The sequence below is a fragment of the Oncorhynchus kisutch genome, unplaced genomic scaffold, assembly GCF_002021735.2.
Source record: "Oncorhynchus kisutch isolate 150728-3 unplaced genomic scaffold, Okis_V2 Okis09a-Okis19a_hom, whole genome shotgun sequence".
NCBI classification, from domain to species: Eukaryota; Metazoa; Chordata; class Actinopteri; order Salmoniformes; family Salmonidae; genus Oncorhynchus; species Oncorhynchus kisutch.
The window spans coordinates 10,230,096-10,249,023 of NW_022261985.1; the positions used below are offsets into that span (position 1 = coordinate 10,230,096).

The following is an 18,928-nucleotide window of genomic DNA, read 5'->3' on the forward strand; positions in this document are numbered from 1 at the left end:
GTTCTATAATCAGTAGACCTCTGAGAGACATAGTTCTATAGAGAGACATAGTTCTATAATCAGGAGACCTCTGAGAGACATAGTTCTATAATCAGGAGACCTCTGAGAGACATAGTTCTATAATCAGGAGACCTCTGAGAGACATAGTTCTATAGAGAGACATAGTTCTATAATCAGGAGACCTCTGAGAGACATAGATCTACAGAGAGACATAGTTCTATAACCAGGAGACCTCTGAGAGACATAGTTCTATAATCAGTAGACCTCTGAGAGACATAGTTCTATAGAGACTCATAGTTCTATAACCAGGAGACCTCTGAGAGACATAGTTCTATAATCAGGAGACCTCTGAGAGACATAGTTCTATAATCAGTAGACCTCTGAGAGACATAGTTCTATAGAGAGACATAGTTCTATAATCAGGAGACCTCTGAGAGACATAGATCTACAGAGAGACATAGTTCTATAACCAGGAGACCTCTGAGAGACATAGTTCTATAATCAGTAGACCTCTGAGAGACATAGTTCTAGAATCAGGAGACCTCTGAGAGACACAGTTCTATAATCAGGAGACCTCTGAGAGACATAGTTCTATAGAGAGACATAGTTCTATAACCAGGAGACCTCTGAGAGACACAGTTCTATAATCAGGAGACCTCTGAGAGACATAGTTCTATAGAGAGACATAGTTCTATAACCAGGAGACCTCTGAGAGACATAGTTCAATAGAGAGACATAGTTCTATAACCAGGAGACCGCTGAGAGACATAGTTCTATAATCAGTAGACCTCTGAGAGACATAGTTCTATAATCAGGAGACCTCTGAGAGACATAGTTCTATAGAGAGACATAGTTCTATAACCAGGAGACCTCTGAGAGACATAGTTCTATAACCAGGAGACCTCTGAGAGACATAGTTCTATAGAGAGACATAGTTCTATAACCAGGAGACCTCTGAGAGACACAGTTCTATAACCAGGAGACCTCTGAGAGACATAGTTCCATAGAGAGACATAGTTCTATAACCAGGAGACCTCTGAGAGACATAGTTCTATAGAGAGACATAGTTTTTTAACCAGGAGACCTCTGAGAGACATAGTTCTATAATCAGGAGACCTCTGAGAGACATAGTTCTATAATCAGGAGACCTCTGAGAGACATAGATCTACAGAGAGACATAGTTCTATAACCAGGAGACCTCTGAGAGACATAGTTCTATAATCAGGAGACCTCTGAGAGACATAGTACTATAATCAGGAGACTTCTGAGAGACATAGATCTACAGAGAGACATAGTTCTATAGCCAGGAGACCTCTGAGAGACATAGTTCTATAACCAGGAGACCTCTGAGAGACATAGTTCTATAACCAGGAGACCTCTGAGAGACATAGATCTACAGAGAGACATAGTTCTATAACCAGGAGACCTCTGAGAGACATAGTTCAATAGAGAGACATAGTTCTATAACCAGGAGACCGCTGAGAGACATAGTTCTATAACCAGGATACCTCTGAGAGACATAGTTCTATAATCAGGAGACCTCTGAGAGACATAGTTCTAGAATCAGGAGACCTCTGAGAGACATAGTTCTAGAATCAGGAGACCTCTGAGAGACATAGTTCTATAATCAGGAGACCTCTGAGAGACACAGTTCTATAACCAGGAGACCTCTGAGAGACATAGTTCTATAATCAGGAGACCTCTGAGAGACATAGTTCTATAACCAGGAGACCTCTGAGAGACATAGTTCTATAACCAGGAGACCTCTGAGAGACATAGTTCTATAGAGAGACATAGATCTATAATCAGGAGACCTCTGAGAGACATAGTTCTATAGAGAGACATAGTTCTATAATCAGTAGGCCTCTGAGAGACATAGTTCTATAACCAGGAGACCATAATCAGTAGACCTCTGAGAGACATAGTTCTATAATCAGTAGACCTCTGAGAGACATAGTTCTATAATCAGGAGACCTCTGAGAGACATAGTTCTATAATCAGGAGACCTCTGAGAGACACAGTTCTATAGAGAGACATAGTTCTATAATCAGTAGGCCTCTGAGAGACATAGTTCTATAACCAGGAGACCATAATCAGTAGACCTCTGAGAGACATAGTTCTATAATCAGTAGACCTCTGAGAGACATAGTTCTATAATCAGGAGACCTCTGAGAGACATAGTTCTATAATCAGGAGACCTCTGAGAGACACAGTTCTATAATCAGGAGACCTCTGAGAGACATAGTTCTATAATCAGGAGACCTCTGAGAGACATAGTTCTATAGAGAGACATAGTTCTATAACCAGGAGACCTCTGAGAGACATAGTTCTATAATCAGGAGACCTCTGAGAGACATAGTTCTATAATCAGGAGACCTCTGAGAGACATAGTTCTATAGAGAGACATAGTTCTATAACCAGGAGACCTCTAGAGACATAGTTCTAGAATCAGGAGACCACTGAGAGACATAGTTCTATAATCAGGAGACATCTGAGAGACACAGTTCTATAACCAGGATACCTCTGAGAGACACAGTTCTATAATTAGGAGACCTCTGAGAGACATAGTTCTATAACCAGGAGACCTCTGAGAGACATAGTTCTATAATCAGGAGACCTCTGAGAGACATAGTTCTATAGAGAGACATAGTTCTATAACCAGGAGACCTCTGAGAGACATAGTTCTATAATCAGGAGACCTCTGAGAGAAATAGTTCTATAGAGAGACATAGTTCTATAATCAGTAGACCTCTGAGAGACATAGTTCTATAGAGAGACATAGTTCTATAACCAGTAGACCTCTGAGAGAAATAGTTCTATAGAGAGACATAGTTCTATAACCAGGAGACCTCTGAGAGACATAGTTCTATAATCAGTAGACCTCTGAGAGACATAGTTCTATAATCAGTAGACCTCTGAGAGACATAGTTCTATAATCAGGAGACCTCTGAGAGACATAGTTCTAGAATCAGGAGACCTCTGAGAGACACAGTTCTAGAATCAGTAGACCTCTGACAGACACAGTTCTAGAATCAGTAGACCTCTGACAGACACAGTTCTAGAATCAGTAGACCTCTGAGAGACACAGTTCTAGAATCAGTAGACCTCTGAGAGACACAGTTCTAGAATCAGTAGACCTCTGACAGACACAGTTTTAGAATCAGTAGACCTCTGAGAGACACAGTTCTAGAATCAGTAGACCTCTGAGAGACACAGTTCTAGAATCAGTAGACCTCTGACAGACACAGTTCTAGAATCAGTAGACCTCTGAGAGACACAGTTCTAGAATCAGTAGACCTCTGACAGACACAGTTCTAGAATCAGTAGACCTCTGAGAGACACAGTTCTAGAATCAGTAGACCTCTGACAGACACAGTTCTAGAATCAGTAGACCTCTGACAGACACAGTTCTAGAATCAGTGGACCTCTGAGAGACACAGTTCTAGAATCAGTAGACCTCTGACAGACACAGTTCTAGAATCAGTAGACCTCTGACAGACACAGTTCTAGAATCAGTAGACCTCTGACAGACACAGTTCTAGAATCAGTAGACCTCTGACAGACACAGTTCTAGAATCAGGAGACCTCTGACAGACACAGTTCTAGAATCAGGAGACCTCTGACAGACACAGTTCTAGAATCAGGAGACCTCTGAGAGACACAGTTCTAGAATCAGTAGACCTCTGACAGACACAGTTCTAGAATCAGGAGACCTCTGAGAGACACAGTTCTAGAATCAGTAGACCTCTGACAGACACAGTTCTAGAATCAGTAGACCTCTGACAGACACAGTTCTAGAATCAGTAGACCTCTGACAGACACAGTTCTAGAATCAGTAGACCTCTGAGAGACATAGTTCTAGAATCAGTAGACCTCTGACAGACACAGTTCTAGAATCAGTAGACCTCTGAGAGACATAGTTCTAGAATCAGTAGACCTCTGACAGACACAGTTCTAGAATCAGTAGACCTCTGACAGACACAGTTCTAGAATCAGTAGACCTCTGAGAGACATAGTTCTAGAATCAGTAGACCTCTGACAGACACAGTTCTAGAATCAGGAGACCTCTGAGAGACACAGTTCTAGAATCAGTAGACCTCTGACAGACACAGTTCTAGAATCAGGAGACCTCTGAGAGACACAGTTCTAGAATCAGGAGACCTCTGAGAGACACAGTTCTAGAATCAGGAGACCTCTGACAGACACAGTTCTAGAATCAGGAGACCTCTGACAGACACAGTTCTAGAATCAGTAGACCTCTGACAGACACAGTTCTAGAATCAGTAGACCTCTGACAGACACAGTTCTAGAATCAGTAGACCTCTGAGAGACACAGTTCTAGAATCAGGAAACAGATATTCCATGTTCCTTTTCTTCTGTTCTTCTTTCTCTCCTCCAATCCCATTGTTCAACTCTCCTTGCTGTCCACACCAGGCTGGAGATCATTAAACCCCCAACCAGTAAATTGAGTCGAGTCTGCAACCTCCTGACTTGATATCTAGCTACCAAACTTGTTAAATCCTGCCGCTGTCCAGCTGTCTCAGCTGTCCGGCTGTGTTGACCCTCTCGTACAGCCTTTCCCTGAGCCCACCATCACAGCGGATTCATGAAATGCATCAATCGGAGAGAATAGTTCTAAAAATAAACAACGATAATCAGAATATTTTAATTTAAGATATAATTTAGAAATAATAATTTAGTATAATTTCATATTATAACTTGTAAAGAATACTTAAGAGTACATAATTTGCTGACCACCCTGCCTTTGAGTAGTTAGGTCTCTTTCCCTGCTAACGGTATGTTATCCAACATAGCGAAGTAGCCGAATAGGCAGTGTGATAAGATTATAAGCCTGTGTTGTTGGGGGAATCTGACAGTGAATTATGTGCCTGACACTGACATTATTCTAGTTGAGGTATGTGGCACAGAAACATGGCTGTACATTGTGACTACTGGGAACTCATTATAAATAGTTCAAAAGCAGCCTTGGCTTGGTGTGCTCACAGACGTTGGGCAACATGTCTCACTCTACATATACTCGGAAGATACGCAGAATTCCCAAACTTCTCATTCACTGGGGAAGAGAATTTGAGTAAGACGGACATTTTTTTAATTTATTTATTTGGTCTTGGAGTTTTGACAATTCTGCTCTATTTATTTTGTTTTATTACATGAGGTGCCACATAAAGACACATTGACAAATCTCTCCTTCCCAGTTGGGCATAATTTGCATAAATCAAATTGATATTCTATTGAAAGGGATTAGCTGTGCATTTGTCTGGGTGTAGGGGGAATAATCCCCAGAAGCAACTCTGCTGTCCGTCAAGCTGGGTATATTATATTTGTGCCTGACATGTTAAATTAAAACAATCTGTCTCTAAAATATGTCATTGTCCCTTTACAGGATTACTTGATGACACACATGTACAGCAACGCGGGCAGAGACGACTTGTGGAACAAACTGACTGAGGTATGGAATGTTGATTGCCCTCGCTCTCTCTCTCTCTCTCTCTCTCTCTCTCTCCTCTCTCTCTCTCTCTCCTCTCTCTCTTCTCTCTCTCTCTTCCTCTCTCTCTCTCTCTTCCCCTCTCTCGCTCCTCTCTCTCTCTCCTCTCTCTCTCTCTTGGCCGAGGGCTAGTAACTCAACACAACACTGTCCACTGGCTCCCTGCAGAACATGTCAAAATGGAAAATGCGAAAATAAACCAGTTTTTTTGTTGTTGTTGTGTTTGCCAGATGAAACTATTTATCTTGTCTCACATTATGTCTCCCGCTAGCACAGCTGCAGCATAGCCTCTATTGTAGAACAACATACAGTATAAAACAACAGGTCAGGGACTATTGGGCAACTCTCTTCTCAACAGCGATAGAGTTCACAGTCATGCCTGGTGAACTGGACACCAATATTGATTTATCAGGAACAGTGGGTTAACTGCCTGTGGGGAGGGGGAGGCTATTGTCCAAAATCAACAGGGGGAATTCAATTCAAAACAACTTCATATTGTCCCTCTGCAATGGCAGATATATATATACAGTGGCGATTCAGACATTTACAACCAACAGACAGTACATAGATGAGACTATGAGAGACATGAGGATTTAAAAGGGCAGTGTAATAATAATGGGTGACGGGACGATAGGGCTGATTGTGTTTGTATGGTTAATGTCATGACGTGTGTTTACTCCAGGGGACGATAGGGCTGATTGTGTTGGTATGGTTAATGTCATGACGTGTGTTTACTCTACAGAGGGCTGATTGTGTTTGTATGGTTAATGTCATGACGTGTGTTTACTCTACGGGACGATAGGGCTGATTGTGTTGGTATGGTTAATGTCATGACATGTGTTTACTCTACAGAGGGCTGATTGTGTTTGTATGGTTAATGTCATGACGTGTGTTTACTCTACGGGACGATAGGGCTGATTGTGTTGGTATGGTTAATGTCATGACGTGTGTTTACTCCAGGTGACGATAGGGCTGATTGTGTTTGTATGGTTAATGTCATGACGTGTGTTTACTCTACGGGACGATAGGGCTGATTGTGTTTGTATGGTTAATGTCATGACGTGTGTTTACTCTACGGGACGATAGGGCTGATTGTGTTTGTATGGTTAATGTCATGACGTGTGTTTACTCTACAGAGGGCTGATTGTGTTTGTATGGTTAATGTCATGACGTGTGTTTACTCCAGGGGACGATAGGGCTGATTGTGTTTGTATGGTTAATGTCATGACATGTGTTTACTCTACAGAGGGCTGATTGTGTTTGTATGGTGATGTCATGACGTGTGTTTACCCCAGGGGACGATAGGGCTGATTGTGTTTGGTATGACGTGTGTTTATTCTACGGATTTATTGTTATGATCTTCACTATTTTATTTCACGACATCCTGACGACTGCTCTGAAAATGCTAATGTATTACATCTGGTATGTTGTAAACTAACGTGCAAACATTTGTAACAGACATCGTCCAGAAGTATGTCTTCATTAGGCTGATTCCCACGTTAGATCACATCGTAATGGCAGTTTAAATCACATCTTTTCCCCCAGGTGATACCTGCTGCCAATAAAATCCACAATCAATCAGTTCAGTTTATCTGAAAGGTCTCTAGCTCTCTGACCATGGCTAATGTCCTCGGGCTAAACTGCCTCCAGTCCTTCTATAGGCCCGAAGAAGTGTGAGAACCCCCCCCCCCCCCCCCCCCCCTCATAGGAGATCCCTGCTCTGGTCTTGTCTGTTCTTTGAGCTATAAAACATGTCTGTCAATGATCAAACAGCCATTAAAGACAACGTCATTCACAGCAGATGTCTTAGTCTTGTGAAATCTGCCATCAAATTACGTAGTGTCCTCGTGGGTGGATTGTTCTTTTTCATAAAATCATAATTTAATAAACGTATATTTTTTTTTTTACGATGAAAAATCCATTGTTTCTACATCAAATGGTTTTGTTATATTTCAGACTTCTGTGATGTATATAAAGTTAAATATTGAGATGCAAACACAAAATGTTGTACATTTCAACTCTATATCTGACATGGTACAGGTGTCTTATTTTTAGTAAGCCCATAACCATATGGGTGTATACTTTTGTTACAAAATAGATGTATTTAATTAGACTACCAAGGATCATTCTGGTGACCCTGATTTATCCCAGTGCAGTAAAAGGTTGAAAGAGTAATCTCTCTCTCTCTCTCTCTCTCTCTCTCTGTCTCTCTCTCTTCTCTGTCTCTCTCTCTCTCTCTCTCTCTCTCTCTCTCTCTCTCTCTCTCTCTCTCTCTCTCTCTCTCTCTCTCTCTCTCTCTCTCTCTCTCTCTCTCTCTCTCTCTCTCTCTCTCTCTCTCTCTCTCTCTCTCCAACCACGCCACAATTTTTCTTGTAAACAACCTATAGTTTTGGTAAGCCGGTTAGGACATCTACTTTGTGTATGACACGTCATTTTTTTTCAACATTTGTTGACAGACAGATTATTTCACTTATAATTCACTGTATCACAATTCCAGTGGGTCAGGAGTTACATACACTAAGTTGACTGTGCCTTTAAACAGCTTGGAAAATTCCAGAAAATTACGTCATGGCTTTAGAAGCTTCTGATAGTCTAATTGACATAATTTGAGTCAATTGGAGGTGTACCTGTGGATGTAGTTCAAGGCCTGCCTTCAAGCTCAGTGCCTCTCTGCTTGACGTCATGGGAAAATAAAAAGACCTCCACAAGTCTGGTTCATCCCTGGGAGAAATTTCCAAACGCCTGAAGATACCATGTTCATCTGTACAAACAATAGTACGCAAGTATAAACACAATGGGACCACGCGGCCGTCATACTGCTCAGGAAGGAGACGAGTTCTGTCTCCTAGAGATGAACGTACTTTGGTGTGAAAAGTGCAAATCAATCCCAGAACAACAGCAAAGGACCTTGTGAAGATGCTGGAGGAAACACGTACAAAGTATCTATATCCACAGTAAAACGAGTCCTATATCGACATAACCTGAAAGGCCGCTCAGCAAGGAAGAAGCCAGACTATGGTTTGCAACTGCACATGGGGACAAAGATCATACTTTTTGGCGAAATGCCCTCTGGTCTGATGAAACAAATATAGAACTGTTTGGCCATAATGACCATCGTTGTTTGGAGAGGCTTACAAGCCGAAGAACAGCATCCCAACCGTGAAGCACGGGGGTGGCAGCATCATGTTGTCATGCTTAGCTGCAGGAGGGACTGGTGCACTTCACAAAATAGATGGCTTCATGAGAAAGGACAATGATGTAGATATATTGAAGCAACATCTCAAGACATCAGTCAGGAAGTTAAAGCTTGGTTGCAAATGGGTCTTCCAAATGGACAATGACCCCAAGCATACTTCCAAAGTTGTGGCAAAATGGCTTAAGGACGTCAAAGTCAAGGTATTTTAGTCGCAATCACAAAGCCCTGACCTCAATCCTATAGAACATTTGTGGGCAGAACTGAAAAAGCTTGTGAGAGCAAGGAGGCCTACAAACCTGACTCAGCTACAGCAGCAGCTCTGTCAGGAGGAATGGGCCAAAATTCACCCAACTTATTATGGAAAGCTTGTGGAAGGCTACCCAAAACGTTTGACCCAAGTTAAACAATGTAAAGGCAATGCTACCAAATACTAATTGAGTGTATGTAAACTTCTGACCCACTGGGAATGTGATGAAAGAAATAAAAAGCTGAAATTCTCTCTACTATTATTCTGACATTTCACATTCTTAAGATAAAGTTGTGATCCTAACTGCTGACCTAAGAAAGGATTTTTTTTACAATAATTAAATGTCAGTAATTGTGAAAAACTGAGTTTAAATATATTATGCTAAGATGTATGCAAACTGCAAACATCTACTCATGACTTTTTCTTTATTTTTACTATTTTCTACATTGTAGTGAAGACATTGATACTATGAAATAACACATATTGAATCATGTAGTAACAAAACAAGTGTTAATAACCACCCTTTGCCTTGGTGACAGCTTTAAACACTCTCTCAACTAGCTTCATGACATAGTCACCCGGAATGCATTTCAATTAACAGGTGTGCCTTGTTAAAAGTACATTTGTGGAATTCCTTTCCTACTTAGTGTGTTTGAGCCAATCAGTTGTGTTGTGACAAGGTAGGGGTTGTATACAGAAGTTAGCCCTATTTGGTAAAAGTCCATATTATGGAAAGAACAGCTCAAATAAGAAAAGAGTCCATCATTACTTTAAGACATGAAGTTCAGTCAATACGGAACATTTTCATAACTATGAAAGTTTCTTCAAGTGAGGTCGCAAAAACCATCAAGCGCTATGATGAAACTGGCTCTCATGAGGACCGCCACAGCAAAGGAAGACCCAGAGTTACCTCTGCTGCAGAGTTTAAGTTCATTAGAGTTACCAACCTCAGAATTTGCAGCCCAAATAAATGCTTCACAGAGTTGAAGTAACAGACAGATCTCAAAATCAACTGTTCAGAGGAGATGCTATGTGAATCAGGCCTTCATGGTTGAATTGCTGCAACAAAACCACTACTAAAGGACACCAATAAGAAGAAGAGACTTGCTTGGTCTAAGAAACACGAGCAATGGACATTAGACTGGTCCAAATTGGAGATTTTTGGTTCCAACCGGTGTGTTTTTGTAAGACGCTGTGTGGGTGAACGGATGATCTGCACATGTGTATTTCCCACCGTGAAGCATGGAGGAGGAGGTGTTATGGTGGGAGGGTGCTTTGCTGGTGACACTGTCTGTGATTTAATTAGAATTCAAGGCACACTTAACCAGCATGGCTACCACAGCATTCTGCACTAATACACTATCCCATCTGGTTTGGACTTAGTGGGACTATCAGTTTTTTTCAACAGGACAATGACCCAACACATCTCCGGGCTGTGTAAGGGCTATTTTAGCAAGAAGGAGAGAGCTGCATCAGATGACCTGGCCTCCACAATCCCCCGACCTCAACCAAATTGAGATGGTTTGGCATGAGTTGGACCGCAGAGTGACGGAAAAGTAGCCAGCAAGTGCTCAGTATATGTGGGAACTCCTACAAGACTGTTGGAAAATCATTCCAGGTGAAGCTGGCTGAGAGAATGCCAAGAGTTTGCAAAGCTGTGATCAAGGCAAAGGGTGGCTATTTAAAGAATCAGGACCTGGGTTCTGTCTGGTAAATAACAGAGAGTCAGGATCTGGGTTCTGTCTGGTGAATAACAGAGTCAGGACCTGGGTTCTGTCTGGTAAATAACGGAGAGTCAGGACCTGGGTTCTGTCTGGTAAATAACAGAGTCAGGACCTGGGTTCTGTCTGGTAAATAACAGAGAGTCAGGACCTGGGGTCTGTCTGGTAAATAACAGAGTCAGGACCTGGGTTCCGCCTTTTAAATAACGGAGTCAGAACCTGGGTTCTCCCTGGTAAATAACAGAGTGTCAGGACCTGGGTTCTGTCTGGTAAATAACAGACCATGAAGCAACAAGCAGTCTTATTTTTCTCCTCACACTTCCACTGTCCATGAAGGACCCAGCATCCTCATTTCTCTCCTCACACCTCCACTCTCCATGAAGGACCAAGCATCCTCAGTTCTCTCCTCACTCTTCACTCTCCATGAAGGACCCAGCATCCTCAGTTCTCTCCTCACACATCCACTCTCCATGAAGGACCCAGCATCCTCAGTTCTCTCCTCACATCTCCACTCTCCATGAAGGACCCAGCATCCTCAGTTCTCTCCTCACACCTCCACTCTCCATGAAGGCCCCAGCATCCTCAGTTCTCTCCTCACACCTCCACTCTCCATGAAGGACCAAGCATCCTCAGTTCTCTCCTCACATCTCCACTCTCCATGAAGGACCCAGCATCCTCAGTTCTCTCCTCACACCTCCACTGTCCATGAAGGACCCAGCATCCTCAGTTCTCTCCTCACACCTCCACTGTCCATGAAGGACCCAGCATCCTCAGTTCTCTCCTCACACCTCCACTGTCCATGAAGGACTCAGCATCCTCAGTTCTCTCCTCACACCTCCACTGTCCATGAAGGACCAAGCATCCTCATTTCTCTCCTCACACTTCTACTCTCCATGAAGGACCCAGCATCCTCAGTTCTCTCCTCACACCTCCACTCTCCATGAAGGACCAAGCATCCTCAGTTCTCTCCTCACATCTTCACTCTCCATGAAGGACCCAGCATCCTCAGTTCTCTCCTCACACCTCCACTCTCCATGAAGGACCCAGCATCCTCAGTTCTCTCCTCACACCTCCACTCTCCATGAAGAACCCAGCATCCTCTATTCTCTCCTCACACTTCCAGTCTCCATGAAGGACCAAGCATCCTCAATTCTCTCCTCACACTTCCAGTCTCCATGAAGGACCAAGCATCTTCAGTTCTCTCCTCACATCTCCACTGTCCATTAAGGACCAAGCATCCTCAGTTCTCTCCTCACACCTCCACTGTCCATGAAGTACCAAGCATCCTCAGTTCTCTCCTCACACCTCCGCTGTCCATGAAGGACCCAGCATCCTCAGTTCTCTCCTCACTCTTCCAATCTCCATGAAGGACCAAGCATCCTCAGTTCTCTCCTCACACCTCCACTGTCCATGAAGGACCAAGCATCCTCAGTTCTCTCCTCACACCTCCACTCTCCATGAAGAACCCAGCATCCTCAATTCTCTCCTCACACTTCCAGTCTCCATGAAGGACCAAGCATCTTCAGTTCTCTCCTCACATCTCCACTGTCCATGAAGGACCAAGCATCCTCAGTTGTCTCCTCACACCTCCACTGTCCATGAAGGACCAAGCATCCTCAGTTCTCTCCTCACAACACCGCTGTCCATGAAGGACCCAGCATCCTCAGTTCTCTCCTCACAACACCGCTGTCCATGAAGGACCAAGCATCCTCAGTTCTCTCCTCACACCTCCACTGTCCATGAAAGACCCAGCATCCTCAGTTCTCTCCTCACACCTCCACTGTCCATGAAGGACCCAGCATCCTCAGTTCTCTTCTCACACCTCCACTGTCCATGAAGGACCAAGCATCCTCAGTTCTCTCCTCACATCTCCAGTCTCCATGAAGCACCCAGCATCCTCAGTTCTCTCCTCACACCTCCACTCTCCATGAAGAACCCAGCATCCTCAATTCTCTCCTCACACTTCCAGTCTCCATGAAGGACCAAGCATCTTCAGTTCTCTCCTCACATCTCCACTGTCCATGAAGGACCAAGCATCCTCAGTTCTCTCCTCACATCTCCACTGTCCATGAAGAACCCAGCATCCTCAATTCTCTACTCACACTTCCAGTCTCCATGAATGACCAAGCATCCTCAATTCTCTCCTCACACTTCCAGTCTCCATGAAGGACCAAGCATCTTCAGTTCTCTCCTCACAGCTCCACTGTCCATGAAGGCCCAAGCATCCTCAGTTCTCTCCTCACACCTCCACTGTCCATGAAGGACCCAGCATCCTCAGTTCTCTCCTCACATCTCCACTGTCCATGAAGGACCAAGCATCCTCAGTTCTCTCCTCACACCTCCCCTGTCCATGAAGGACCCAGCATCCTCAGTTCTCTCCTCACATCTCCACTACTGTAATGATATCTCTAGACAAAGCCCTGGGAGCTGAACTCAATGATAAGAATACATCATTTAGAACTACAACGATGTGCAATACTTGGCCATTCGAAACGATACTCTCTGCCGAGATCCTCTGCAACATGCAGCCCGGATATTTCACTGTTATTGTCACCACTTCAATCACCCATTGTATCCCTAATGAATAGGTCATGATCTGTCTGTCTGCCCCTATAGGGGTAAGTGCTGGAAGTACTTTAAGCACTAAAGACATGTGATAGGCTTTGAGTGAAGTAGAGGATTTCACTTCTCACTAACTCTGTTTGTCCCATTGACACATCTAACGCCTCATCAATCGTCTGTGACGGCCAATTAATTCAATGAAGGCTGATATTCACAGCTTTCCATCCGGGCTATTCATGAGAAACCAATTTGCATCAGTAATCTGCCACGTGAAGCGGGCACAAAAGCCCTTTGTGAAGGGAAGCCCAGGATCACTGGCAGCACGGCTGGTCTATCCTGGCTTACTCCCTATGTCAATATGTCTCAGAGGATACAGAAGGTGTGTGTGTGTGTGTGTTTGTGTGTTCAAAGCCATGGTCAAGGGTCCCCTTTTTAAATGACGTACAGCTTATAACAGGCTTCATAAAGCCTTCATAAACACATCATAAACGTGTCACAGATGATCTATAACCGTATGTCATGCTCTATAACAGGCTTCATAAAGCCTTCATAAACACATCATAAACGTGTCACAGATGATCTATAACCGTATGTCATGCTCTATAACAGGCTTCATAAAGCCTTCATAAACACAACATAAACGTGTCACAGATGATCTATAACCGTATGTCATGCTCTATAACAGGCTTCATAAAGCCTTCATAAACACATCATAAACATGTCACAGATGATCTATAACCGTATGTCATGCTCTATAACAGGCTTCATAAAGCCTTCATAAACACAACATAAACGTGTCACAGATGATCTATAACCGTATGTCATGCTCTATAACAGGCTTCATAAAGCCTTCATAAACACATCATAAACATGTCACAGATGATCTATAACCGTATGTCATGCTCTATAACAGGCTTCATAAAGCCTTCATAAACACATCATAAACGTGTCACAGATGATCTATAACCGTATGTCATGCTCTATAACAGGCTTCATAAAGCCTTCATAAACACATCATAAACGTGTCACAGATGATCTATAACCGTATGTCATGCTCTATAACAGGCTTCATAAAGCCTTCATAAACACATCATAAACGTGTCACAGATGATCTATAACCGTATGTCATGCTCTATAACAGGCTTCATAAAGCCTTCATAAACACATCATAAACGTGTCACAGATGATCTATAACCGTATGTCATGCTCTATAACAGGCTTCATAAAGCCTTCATAAACACATCATAAACGTGTCACAAATGATCTATAACCGTATGTCATGCTCTATAACAGGCTTCATAAAGCCTTCATAAACACATCATAAACGTGTCACAGATGATCTATAACCGTATGTCATGCTCTATAACAGGCTTCATAAAGCCTTCATAAACACAACATAAACGTGTCACAAATGATCTATAACCGTATGTCATGCTCTATAACAGGCTTCATAAAGCCTTCATAAACACATCATAAACGTGTCACAGATGATCTATAACCGTATGTCATGCTCTATAACAGGCTTCATAAAGCCTTCATAAACACATCATAAACGTGTCACAAATGATCTATAACCGTATGTCATGCTCTATAACAGGCTTCATAAAGCCTTCATAAACACAACATAAACGTGTCACAAATGATCTATAACCGTATGTCATGCTCTATAACAGGCTTCATAAAGCCTTCATAAACACATCATAAACGTGTCACAGATGATCTATAACCGTATGTCATGCTCTATAACAGGCTTCATAAAGCCTTCATAAACACATCATAAACGTGTCACAGATGATCTATAACCGTATGTCATGCTCTATAACAGGCTTCATAAAGCCTTCATAAACACAACATAAACGTGTCACAAATGATCTATAACCGTATGTCATGCTCTATAACAGGCTTCATAAAGCCTTCATAAACACATCATAAACGTGTCACAGATGATCTATAACCGTATGTCATGCTCTATAACAGGCTTCATAAAGCCTTCATAAACACATCATAAACATGTCACAAATGATCTATAACTGTATGTCATGCTCTATAACAGGCTTCATAAAGCCTTCATAAACACATCATAAACGTGTCACAAATGATCTATAACCGTATGTCATGCTCTATAATAGGCTTCATAAGTGTGGCGTAACTGTGTGACATAACCAGCAATGTCAAATGTGACATAATGTCACTATGTCAAAATGAAGCTGTGCTTTATAGTGGGTGGCAGGAGCACTGCTTCGTAAAGGTTCGTATACATCATATGAAGGCTTCATAAAGCATTATAACCTCGTCATGCATCTCGGTAGAGCATCGCAGCACCGGGATAGTGAGTTAGGTTGTCATGACTACCCACACGATAAAAAAACATGTAGGCGCTCATGACTGAAAGTCACTTTTGGATAAAAGCGTCTGGTAAATTGTATAAATTATATTATATTACTGTAAAACATTTCTAGGATGACCCAACCTCTTTCCCTCCTGGGTGCAGAGCCAATATTGGACCTGACCTCAACTTCCCCCACAATGCTGTGCTGCAGGATGACACACTCTAAAGTGCAGTTATACACAGCAAATTTTTTTTCTTCGATAGTCCCTTTTAAAATCGGTTATATTTTTTGGCCTAACTCAATATTTTTTCTCCAAATTCTGTTTTCTCTGTTATTGTTTTTCCCACGTTTCAGATTTCCCTCACACTTCTTGGAATAGAAAAACAACTTTTCGGTGTTTTTTCTGTGTTTACAACAATGCTTGAACCACAACGGGGGTATGAGTTTTGAGTTCTCTAAGAGACTTAGACTTTTAGGTGTCGTTGCCCTTTTAGTTCAGTCCGCCCTGAACTGTGTTGTTTGGTTAGCGGTGTTTCTGTAGCGATGTAAGTTGGCAAATCAAATACTCATTTGTAACCGGAAACCAGTTAAGTTAAGCTTTATTTTCATTGTGATTGAAATGAATTTGTAGTTAGTTAATTAGTTACGTGTTGAGTTACATTTGTCTTCCAACAAGACAATGATCTAAAACATAAAGCAAAATCTACAATGGAATGGTTAAAAAAAAAACATATCCAGGTGTTAGAATGGCCAAGTCAAAGTCCAGACCTGAATCCAATCGAGAATCTGTGGAAAGAACTGAAAACTGCTGTTCACAAATGCTCTCCATCCAACCTCACTGAGCTCGAGCTGTTTTGAAAGGAGGAATGGGAAAAATGTTCAGTCTCTCGATGTGCAAAACTGATAGAGACATACCCCAAGCGACTTACAGCTGTAATCGCAGCAAAAGGTGGCGCTACAAAGTATTAACTTAAGGGGGCTGAATAATTTTGCACGCCCAATTTTTCAGTTTTTTGATTTGTTAAAAAAGTTTGAAATATCCAATAAATGTCGTTCCACTTCATGATTGTGTCCCACTTGTTGTTGATTCTTCACAAAAAAAATACAGTTTTATATCTTTATGTTTGAAGCCTGAAATGTGGCAAAAGGTCGCAAAGTTCAAGGGGGCCGAATACTTTCGCAAGGCACTGTAGATCACATACTGTAGCTATCACAATCGTTATTTCAAATAAATAGATACAGCCATGTCCCATAGTCACATCATGTGTTTTGTAAATAAACGATGAATATAATACACAGCGAATGGAGTTTCCCATTTCCCCATTCAGGGTATTTCTGGCGCAGCACAATTAGCCCAGCGTCGTCCGGGGAGCGTCGTCCGGGGAGCGTCGTCCGGGGAGCGTCGTCCGGGGGTAGGGGAAGGTTTGGCCGGGGTAGGCCATCATTGTAAATAACAATTTGTTCTTATTAACTAACTTTCCCAGTTAAATAAAGGTTAAATAAATAAAATAATAAAGATTCAGATTTGAGTGACAAAGGCGTTTCCTCACAGACCTGCTAACTTTCTTCGTTGTTACTTTTAAAGTTGGAACCCTTCAGTACCTCCAGCAGGCAGAGAGGCACGGACCTCCGCCAGCTCAGGGAAAAGCTACGTTATTCAGAGCCTCTCGTACTGTTCGATGTAATTACGTTGTTTTACGTTACGTTGCTGGACTTTTTGGAAACTTTATGTTTTGATATTGTTTTAAAAAAATATTCAAATGTTTTACCAAAGGGGTCTGACTTCAAATGTTTTACCAAAGGGGTCTGACTTCAAATGTTTTACCAAAAGGGGTCTGACTTCAAATGTTTTACCAAAGGGGTCTGACTTCAAATGTTTTACCAAAAGGGGTCGGACTTCAAATGTTTTACCAAAGGGGTCTGACTTCAAATGTTTTACCAAAACGGGTCTGACTTCAAATGTTTTACCAAAGGGGTCTGACTTCAAATGTTTTACCAAAAGGGGTCTGACTTCAAATGTTTTACCAAAGGGGTCTGACTTCAAATGTTTAACCAAAAGGGGTCTGACTTCAAATGTTTAACCAAAGGGGTCTGACTTCAAATGTTTAACCAAAAGGGGTCTGACTTCAAATGTTTAACCAAAGGGGTCTGACTTCAAATGTTTAACCAAAGGGGTCTGACTTCAAATGTTTAACCAAAGGGGTCTGACTTCAAATGTTTAACCAAAGGGGTCTGACTTCAAATGTTTAACCAAAGGGGTCTGACTTCAAATGTTTAACCAAAAGGGGTCTGACTTCAAATGTTTTACCAAAAGGGGTCTGACTTCAAATGTTTAACCAAAAGGGGTCTGACTTCAAATGTTTAACCAAAAGGGGTTTCTGACTTCAAATGTTTAACCAAAAGGGGTCTGACTTCAAATGTTTTACCAAAAGGGGTCTGACTTCAAATGTTTTACCAAAAGGGGTCTGACTTCAAATGTTTTACCAAAAGGGGTCTGACTTCAAATGTTTTACCAAAAGGGGTCTGACTTCAAATGTTTTACCAAAGGGGTCTGACTTCAAATGTTTTACCAAAGAGGTCTGACTTCAAATGTTTAACCAAAAGGGGTCGGACTTCAAATGTTTTACCAAAGGGGTCTGACTTCAAATGTTTTACCAAAGAGGTCTGACTTCAAATGTTTAACCAAAAGGGGTCTGACTTCAAATGTTTAACCAAAGGGGTCTGACTTCAAATGTTTTACCAAAGGGGTCTGACTTCAAATGTTTTACCAAAAGGGGTCTGACTTCAAATGTTTAACCAAAGGGGTCTGACTTCAAATGTTTTACCAAAGGGGTCTGACTTCAAATGTTTTACCAAAAGGGGTCTGACTTCAAATGTTTTACCAAAAGGGGTCTGACTTCAAATGTTTTACCAAAAGGGGTCTGACTTCAAATGTTTTACCAAAAGGGGTCTGACTTCAAATGTTTTACCAAAAGGGGTCTGACTTCAAATGTTTTACCAAAAGGGGTCTGACTTCAAATGTTTTACCAAAAGGGGTCTGACTTCAAATGTTTTACCAAAGGGGTCTGACTTCAAATGTTTTACCAAAGGGGTCTGACTTCAAATGTTTTACCAAAGAGGTCTGACTTCAAATGTTTAACCAAAAGGGGTCTGACTTCAAATGTTTAACCAAAGGGGTCTGACTTCAAATGTTTTACCAAAGGGGTCTGACTTCAAATGTTTTACCAAAAGGGGTCTGACTTCAAATGTTTAACCAAAGGGGTCTGACTTCAAATGTTTTACCAAAGGGGTCTGACTTCAAATGTTTTACCAAAAGGGGTCTGACTTCAAATGTTTTACCAAAGGGGTCTGACTTCAAAGTAAGTT

The 18,928-nt window shown here is 42.0% G+C and overlaps 1 protein-coding gene across 1 annotated transcript in view; it reads left to right on the forward strand.

Annotated features, from left to right (window-relative positions):
• Positions 1 to 18,928, forward strand: part of LOC116360588 (thyrotropin-releasing hormone-degrading ectoenzyme) — a gene marked incomplete in the record, with an annotated part of 436,874 nt that overhangs the window by 305,240 nt on the left and 112,706 nt on the right. Inside the window, 1 exon segment of the mRNA XM_031815459.1 lies at positions 5,405 to 5,470. Within this exon segment, the coding sequence (XP_031671319.1) occupies positions 5,405 to 5,470 (66 nt within the window).